Below are 9,254 nucleotides of genomic sequence, written 5' to 3' on the forward strand. Positions count from 1 at the left end.
TTATGCAATCCAGTCATCTTTCAGTTAAACTTTTGGGGAATTGCATAAATCTATGGATGCACCTGAGCAGTCTTCCTGTGTTCCAGTTGGGTGCTCCAGTTCTTCTTGGTAATTTTGTACAGAGTTTCTCCTACATGAAGAACACAAGGGTTTGGAGCAAATAAAGGCGTCTGTTTGCACATGCAGGTGAGCTGGTCTGTCCCTGCTCTGCTGGCTCACTGCTGGGAGCTCTGGGGTGTCTGTGCCTCTGGGTGTGCCTTTGTGTCCAGGTGAGTGGTGACACTGATGACTTTAGGCTTTAGTTGGTCCTGTTCCCAGGATCAAGCAGCTTCCAAGGGGCGTTCATGGGCAGAGAGAAAGGATTTCTCCTTGTACTGAACCAATTTTCAGTGACCCAACAATGCAAGGCACTTCCTCACAAGTCTGTGAAAGTTCTGCATGAGAAGGTGTTGCCAAAATCTGACACGTTGTCTTTGATTTTTCAACCCCCAAATTTTCAGAGCTAGATGGGGAGGGCAGATATCACATGGAGCTGAGAAAGTTGTGAAGTAAATATTCCCTAAAGTTAGCTAGAAAATCCAGAGACTTGCTCTGGTTCTGCTTTAGTCTACAGTTGATGTGCTCTCGTTGCCTGCTCAGTAATTTGTCGGGAGCAGGGAAGAAGAATTCAGACTTGGCAAGCTGGTGCTGCAGACAGATTTTGTCAGATGCAATCCCAGCAGACGTTAGCCCAACATCAACAGCTCCTGAGCTATCACATGGGAATGCACAGGGAGATAAAACCAACATCCTAAAGGGAGGATCCTCTATTTTAAGGTGCAGAGAGGGCAATCTGGCTAATGTAATTTTTTTCTTTCTTTCTGTAGTCGTTCAGAGAAATGATGGAAAATGCTGGTTCCAAACACAGATGCAATCCTGCCTTTTCTCGAATACTCAACTACATCTAAAGTTGCTTAACTTCCCTCTCTTGCCTTCTCTTACATGTGAAGAGAAGTTAATCCTATCTGCCTTTACCTCAGAGGGATTGTAAGGGCAGAGTTTGGAAAAGAATTTGCTGTCTGTGCAAAGAATCCACAAGTGACTGCAGGGAAAAAAACCCCAGACCTACCGTTGGGAAACTCCAGCACCAGTCCACTGCTTTCTGGAAGTGGAGTGTTCTGTTACATAAACATCCTTGAAGCTTTGCAGAAGGGGTGACATTCACATGTGGGCCCTGACTAATTGGGCTTTGTGTGCGGAGAACGGGGATGGAGAGGATAAGGAAATGAAATCCCTAAGGTGCAGGCTGGGCCTCCTTCTTCCCATGGCCTGGGCTGTTGCTTACGTGTTGGAAGGGGGTCTCAGAGCCTCCTGTGCCACTGAGCTGATCACTGGGAACTCTGTGGGCCCTGCAACCCAGGCTGCACCCAAAATCCCCAGTGGGCTGTGAGGTGTCCTGCTCTGCCCAGCAGCCTGCAGCAGTGGCTCAGAGAGCTTCCCCCTGCCCAGGAACTGCTAAGGTCCCTTTGTGCTTAAATCATCACTAACTCCATGGGCCTGGCCTCTATTTAGGCATAATATCCTGCTCACAGCATTAACTCTTAGCTGCTTCTATGGAGGCAAAGTGCAGCTGCAAACTTCAGGAGCTCCAAGCTGCTCCCTGGAGGAGTCTGCACCTTACCACTGATGATGTGGAGAACCTAGATCCCACAGCTGCTGCTTTGATGCCCAGAGTTTGGCAGCACCAGCACCCATCCATCCAAAACTCACTGGATGCTCAGGGCCCAGCTCTCCCCAGCTCCTCACCTGTTGGAAAAGTGGAGCTGCAGCATGAGTTGAAAGTCACCACTTTGTTCTGCACACACTTTCCAAAGCTTTGTCTCTAATCCTGCCCAAACCAAATAACTTGTTTCCTCCTCTGTCTCTTTAGAAAAGACTCTGTATAGCAGACATGTAAATAACTTGTTGTGTCTGATAGAAAATTCACGTGTATATTTTTCTATATGTATGACAAACACAGAATAACAATCTGCAGGTTTTCCATTCTGTGTAGCAGCTCTCAGGGTAAGAGGTCAGATTTAGCAACTTGGATGTTAAAAGAGCAGATTCACAAGTTGAAAAATCCAATGTGGAACTGGTTAGGAAAGAGTAAAATCTGAATTCCCAACTCTTTTTCTTTTCACAGCTGTTAAGAGTTCAGTGGGTTGAACTGCAATCCTTCAAGTTCATCTGTTGACTCCAACACAAAACTATTATAAACTGTGCCTCTAAAACACGTGATGAAACATTTCTTGAGAGCTATTTATTCCAACTGCAGCAGAGGAAGGTTTTCAGAACACCCGGCATTTGGTAGAGGAAAGGTCTCTTGAGCTTTGCACAAGGAGGAATTATTGACATACCGGCGTAAGTTGCTTTTTGATTACTTTTTTTTTCCTGCATCACTGAACAAATTAATACTTCTAACTTTCCCCCACCATGGAAACATGATCAAGTAGCACAAAACTATATTTAAGTGCCTAGCAGAGAATTTCTAGATAGTTTTCTTTTTTTTATCGTATGGATTGGGGTTTTATAATTCAGCATTGAATTCAAGATTTTATGTGTTTCCTTTCCTTTAACGTTTTCTGTATCTGAATAAGAGTTCATTTACTTACAATACTAATACAGAGGTACAATAGACTGAGAGCTTGAATCAGGTGTGGGGTTTGCAAGCTCACAATGACAAGGAATAAGGAAGAGTCTGGGGTAACATTTTGCCAGGTGTTTCTTTTACACCTTTGTTCTGAAGTTTGATCTTACATATCCATTTACATTCTCCTCTAGGCTTTAGCTCTGGTAAAACCCTTTCCATGCTGAAGATGGACCATGCAAATGTGACCCAAGCCATGCTTGATGCTGAATCCCCCAGCACAGAGAAGAACAACAGCAACGAGTATTTTTACATTCTGATTGTCATGTCCTTCTATGGGATCTTCCTGATAGGAATAATGCTCGGCTACATGAAATCCAAAAGAAAAGAGAAGTCGTCCAATTTGCTTCTGCTCTACAAAGATGAGGAGAGAGAGTGGGGGGAAGCCGTGAAGCCCCTGCCAGCCGTGGCGGGGCTGAGATCCGTGCAGATCCCCATGGTGCTGAACATGCTGCAGGAGAGCATGGTGCCCTCCCTGTCCTGTGCCATCTGCTCCATGGAAGGCAGCAGCGTGAGCTCCGAGTCCTCCTCCCCAGAGCACTTCACCATCCAGGAGGAAGTGCTGGATACTGAGCTGGGGGAAGTGTCAGAAACGCCCCTCAACGAGAGCAGCGAGGGCTCTGTGGAAAACCTCCAGAAGAACTCCTAGCACTCGCAGGGCTCCCCTGATCAGCTGCCAAAGCCTGAGTGGAGCTCCCACTAAGAACTTGTGGCTCTGCTTTTCTGCTCTCCAATGAACTCTGAACAGGTATCTGTGCTCCTGGGCCCAAGGTGCTCCTGAGAGCTGGCAGGACGAGGAAGCAGTGGTACCTAACTTCAAAGTGTGACTTGCACATAATTGGGTTGCTTAATTTTAATTTTTCCATTATTATTTCTTACTATGAAAGCTAAGAACATGGTGAATATATATGTATTTTCTAATGAGGTAATTATTACTGGCATGTCTCTGCATATTTCAGAATTCTGTAAATATCTGGGAAATGTTTGGGGAAGTTACCCTCATGCAATTGCCTGGTTCTTAAAGATGATGGGTAATGCTCATTCACACAAAGCTGTGATGGACTAGAAATACTCTTACTGTGTTTTTCTTATGACAAACCACAGCCAGCAGCACATTTGCTCAATGAGGACTCAAAAGCTGAAAATTTGTTGATGCTGTACTTGAAGGGAGATTGCAGCGTGGCTGGAGACTGGCTTTAGATACAGAAAGAGTGAAAGACAAGGCAGAAAAAAAGAGGCACTGAGTCCCTGTGCAGTTTGTAGAGCCTGGCTCCAGACCCATGACACTTCTCCATGCCTTTGCTGAAGTTATCCATGTCCTGGCTGGGTCAGGTTCACCCCAGTCTGCTGCAATCCAGCCTGGGACTGAGTTACTAACAGGAAAGGTGGTTTTGTTTTTTGCTTTTGTATTTTTAAAGATGTGTACCTTTGGTCACTAAAGGCAAAGATCTGTAAGTTAAAGGAGATGTTAAAAGATCTTTGTTACAGGCTGTGAGACGCAGAAAGGCTCAAACAGATGCTGCTCTGTTACGCCCCCTTGAAAAATAGGTGGAATTCTGTTTGGAATTTAACCCAGCAAGGGTGAATTCCTGGCCCCACTGAAATCATCAGCTGCGTCAGGAGCCAGCACAAGATTTTGTGCTCTTCTGTTGGAGTTAAATTCTCTGTTTGAGGTCAGTAAAATTGTACTCATTTCCACCATTAAAGAATCTAGACTTTCTGCTCTATTTAAGCCAGTGTAGGTAAGCATTCTGTTACATCTTTTTTTTTAATCAGCTCGCATGTGACACATGCATTTCTATAAAGCTGTTAGTAACTAGTTTTTAAAACCACCACAGACTTCCCCCTCCCCCAGTCTAATGGTACTGTGACGTTTTTCAAATGCTCATGAAATTTGTTGCTAAATTATTGCACTTTTACGAGAAGTAAAAATTAATACAAAGAAGAAAATTAATATTTCAACCATACCTTATATTTTATAATAACTTATTACAGTGTTTTGATTAGTTTTGAAGCATGAGGGCTGAAGAGCCTGAGTCTAAAGCATTGCACAGCAAAATATTTGCAAAATGTCTCCACGTATTTCCTGCACTAAAATAGCTCTGTGATTTATCCACTGGCATTAGAGCTTGAGAGACAGCTCGAAAAACATGAATGCAGAAGGGCAGAGATGAACTGAAGCCAGAGTGTGCAGTGCTGCTGGTGCTGGGGAGGGCTCAGAGGGTTAATGGATGCAGGATCAGGGATCTCTGTCTGTCTGTCTGTCTGAGCACAGCAGAACAAAGGCTCCGTTGTGCTCCAGAGGGCTGACTGGGGCAGACTGAAGGCAGCGGGAGTTTTTCCATCAGCTTCACTGAACTTTGGATCAGACCATATAAAGCTTTTTGGTAGATTTACTCTAAAAGGGGCTGTTTTAAGTTTGAAAGGAGCCAAATTAAGTTTGGCACTTTGCCTGGAATCACTTGAATCCTGAAACTTTCCAAATGAGACTGACATGTACAAGTTGTCACATTTTCCATTGCTTTCTCCTTCGTCCTTTACTTTTGGTATTAATGTATTTGTATCTGTAAAAAACTGATGTATATAATTCCTAACATCGAGTTGTATATAATTGTCTCATGTATTTAAAGTTTATTGTTTCTACTGGCACTAATTTTATTTAAATAAAGAAACACATTTCCTGGAAAAGCCTCCATGCTTGTTCACTACGTCAAATAGATTTCCAGTAACGAGACTGGGCACAATTCCTGCAGGATCCTTTTCTAAGCCTCTCTTTGAAAGGATTCCTTGAGCTCTACAGTACTGCAGCATTATGGGCTGGCTGCAGGGCTGGGCCAGGTGCTCAATCCACCTCTGGTCCCTGCTGGCTGGGGCAGCACGCTCAGGGTGTGAGTGTGTGCCAGCAGGGCTACAGGGATGCCCTTCTGCAAAGACCTGGGGGTGCTGGGGAGGCTGGAAAACTGCTATGGAAACCTGTGATGCTCATCCAGCCTCTGGAGATGTCTGCATTTGGAGTTTCAGAGTTAGATTTGCAGTGTAGCAAATTGAGTGGGCTAGGGTTGAGGTTATGGACCAGTATCTGACACAGATCCCTGATCCCACTGGATTTCCATGGCACGCAGCTGGCTTTGGCACAAGCTCTGACCCTGGGTCTCACTGCTGCTCTGTCATTCCCAGTAGTACACAGAAAGGAGGTTTTCAGAATGTGCCTCCCTAAGAAAGGGATAAATGTTTAGAGGCAGCTTTGAACTTCCCTAAATCTGTTGAGTTACAAGTACAGATTCTCCGGTACTGGTTGAGACCTGCATGCATGGGGTAATTTGAAGTTGTTTCAAAAATCAGATTGCTAAAAAGTTACATCTGCTCACTTTCCCACAAAACAGGCTCCCTGTTAAATAACTCTGGTCTCAAGCTCCTGTGGGCCTGAAGCTGCCCATGAGCAAGGCTGTGTTTTGCTCCTGCCCTGTCCTGGGACACCGCGGTGTCCCAGGGTCTGTCCCACACATCTCACATTCACCCACTGCTGCCTCGGGCTTCAGGGGTTCCAGTGCCACAACTATGAACCAAGGAACTCCTGACACCACTGCTGATAAGGAGGGAGAGCAGAACCAAATGTAAATTACAGCTCTGCTGCATGGATCAGAAAGGTAACTTGTTCCAGCAGTTTCTTGTTTGAAATTGTGCTGCTATAAAGGGAAAACACTGCCTGTTTCGGGGCCTATTTACACCAAAAGGAGCAACCAAACACAAAAAAGTGGCCACCTTCTTGCAGACTGTGAAGGAGCTGGCCTTGGGTTGTGGGGTTGGAAAAAAAGGCAAAAATCTGTTTTGGCTATTGAAGTTAGATGCATGTGCAAGTGAATGCAATGATGCCTTGAAGACAGCCCAGTGACCCTAGACTGCCAGGTAGGTATTATTCCAAAATAAAAGAAGTGTTGTTAATCTTCAAAAGCTGTAGATAGAAGGGAAAAAAATTGCTCCCATTAATCCTGTTTCAAAATTCTTTTGACTATTAAGGAGTAAAAGGTAATAATATTGTTTTTTCCAAAATGAATGACATTTCCAGTGTGCTTCAGTAACTGAGTTAAGTTAGATTCAGAGCTAATAGGTCTTGGCTTGAAGGCCATGATAATTGACTGTAATTTGACTGAATGGAGGTGATTTTTTTACTAATGTGTTCTTCTTTGAAAGAACACAGCAATTATGCTCCCATTTCTTGGCAGTGCTATGCCTCATACATTTGCTGCAGTAGTTAACACACATCCCCTTGGAGAGAAAAGGAGAAGATTGCCACGTGTGGCCTGTGTCTGGGGGCTGGCTCCAGCACCTGCTGTGAATAGAAATGCTCAGAGATGCTCAAAGTGGGCACAGCACAGAACAGTTGGATGTGCCAGGTGCAGTTGTGGCAAAGCTGGACGTGCTCTCCTGTGTTATAACATTTTTAGAATTTGTCCTAGTAGGAAGATGATTTCCTCCTGAGTTAACAGTTGGATCTAAGAGGTAAAAAAGTTGGTAAAATTATTTAGGCTATTGGTTTTCACACACTGATTATATTTGCCTCTGTGTATTTGGTTGATTTACTCCTGTATTTTTTCAATTTTCACACATCTCTGCAGATCCTACTCTGTACAGCCAAAAATAGCTGCACCTTCTTGGTGCATTGACACTTCTGTAACCAGCTCAACCAGGCAAGAAAATGGAAAATAATCCAAAAATCAACGAGCACCACTTTTTCAAAGTGGTTTAACTTGGTTTGGTTTGGGTAGGGTTCTAGTTTTTGTTAGGCCAGGTTAGACAGAGGCTTTTGCCACGCAAATAGGTGATTAAAAAAGGATAACAAAGGCAACTGGATGGTGCATTACAGACTGTGCTCCCAGCTCTATCCCTCAGTAATCTGTTCAACTGGCCCATGCTTCTCTTGATTATCATATGAACCTACTTATATTGCTGTCTGTGAAAATATGAGAGGTTTCTGATAGATATGAAAGGCTTGTGAATTTTAGATGAAAGATATGGTACAAATACAAAACCCATGACCACTTAGGAACAACAAATTTTTTTTTCCTCCTTAATACTGCTAGATGCAACAGTAGCCACTGGCCACAAAGGTTAATTTCTAATATTTCAGCACATTCCTCCTCAGGAGCTGTGTAACAGGGTTTTGGGCTTTGTTGAGAGCTGGAGAGCAGGGCAGTAGTTCTGGGATCTGGGAGATTAAATTCAATTCTCCCTTCAGCTCGAGGTTCACTGTGGTACTCTGGAAAGTTACTTGCTTTGGCTAAGACTACCTTTTATAAACTTTAAAGGAGAGCACACCTTCCCTGCCTAAGGCGGATGTGAAGATAACTATTTCAAAGTGCTGAGCTCTGATGGAAAGTGAGAAAAGGCAGAAGAGTTGTTTGTCCTTAGAGGAGGAACCAATTAAAGAATTTCCTCTGGTGTGAGCTCCAGCTGTTTAGATGGAACTATCCTGTGATGCTTACCTATGAATGCTGGACCTGGAGCAGCCTGCTTGGGGCTGCTCCCCAGCCTGGCCATCCCTGGGACAGCTGTGTCTCATCCCAGCAATAAAAACATCAGCTAAACACCGCAGGTGAGAGGATGTGAGACAGGCAAGTGGTTTTGAATTCCACCCTAGCCAATGCACAAAAGCTCACTCCTTCCTTCTCCTCGGGAGGAAATATAAACTGTGTACCTCTAAAGATGTACATCCCCCTTCTCCTTCCTCAGATCAGGATAAACTGAGTGAACAAGGTTTCCTGTAAGAGAACAGAGGGGAAGAGACAAACCAGTGCTGCTCCTATTTTTTAACAAGAGGTATGGAGTGACACAGCAGCACACAGGCTGCCTTGAACACAGCACAGGGCAGCCCCCCTGGTGCCTCTTTCCAGGCCTGAAGACCCATCCCACTGTTTTCCCTACAAACACCTGATGTTCCAAAAGCACCACTGCAGCTGTCCCTGAGTGCCAGTGACTGCTCCCCAGGCTGCCAGCCCTGTGCTGCCCCTGCCCTGCAGCAGGGAATGCTCCAAAAGCACCATTGCAGATGAATGTCCCTGAGTGTCTGTGACTGCTCCCCAGGCTGCCAGCCCTGTGCTGCCCCTGCCCTGCAGCAGGGAACACTCCTGGCACCTGCAGGAGCACAAAGCAGGTAGCTGAAAGCACAAGCACCGCTGGGACATTCCTCCAGGTCTGCCTTTCCTCACTCATCCCTGCATGGGAGTGCTGTGGAAGTTCAGGGAATGTTCATGGAGGGTTGATTTTCATCAGCTGCACAGGATCTTACACCAAGGGAGGCTGCTGGCTTTGGTTACAAGGGCGAGTGTTGCCCAAGAAATGACACTGAGGCCAGTGGGGATGCGATGGCAGCACCTACCCATGTTTACTGAGAAACAGCTCCTTGTGCCTCCCCTGGAGGAAACAGCAGCAAGAGCCCTGTCACATTCTGTTTCTCAGGGTCTATCTGCTCAGTGTTAAGCATAATTAACTTCAGTCATATCTAATTAGCTGCTCTTTGGCCAGGACGTGGATCTCAGATGGATGCTCACTGTAAAGATTTTTTTCTCCTGTGTTCATCAAGAATTCA

At 45.0% G+C, this 9,254-nt stretch overlaps 1 protein-coding gene across 1 annotated transcript; it reads left to right on the top strand.

Moving 5' to 3' along the window:
* Positions 1 to 2,324: 2,324 nt before the first annotated feature.
* KCNE4 (potassium voltage-gated channel subfamily E regulatory subunit 4) lies at positions 2,325 to 3,317 on the top strand (the record flags this gene model as incomplete). Its single annotated transcript, XM_084212265.1, has 2 exons — positions 2,325 to 2,382; positions 2,803 to 3,317. Exon 2 carries the CDS (start codon positions 2,829 to 2,831, stop codon positions 3,315 to 3,317), a length of 489 nt encoding a protein of 162 aa, XP_084068391.1. The 5' UTR covers positions 2,325 to 2,382; positions 2,803 to 2,828.
* Positions 3,318 to 9,254: the final 5,937 nt, after the last annotated feature.

This window comes from Fringilla coelebs (assembly GCF_963513975.1).
Source record: "Fringilla coelebs genome assembly, chromosome: 10".
In the NCBI taxonomy this organism is placed as follows: Eukaryota; Metazoa; Chordata; class Aves; order Passeriformes; family Fringillidae; genus Fringilla; species Fringilla coelebs.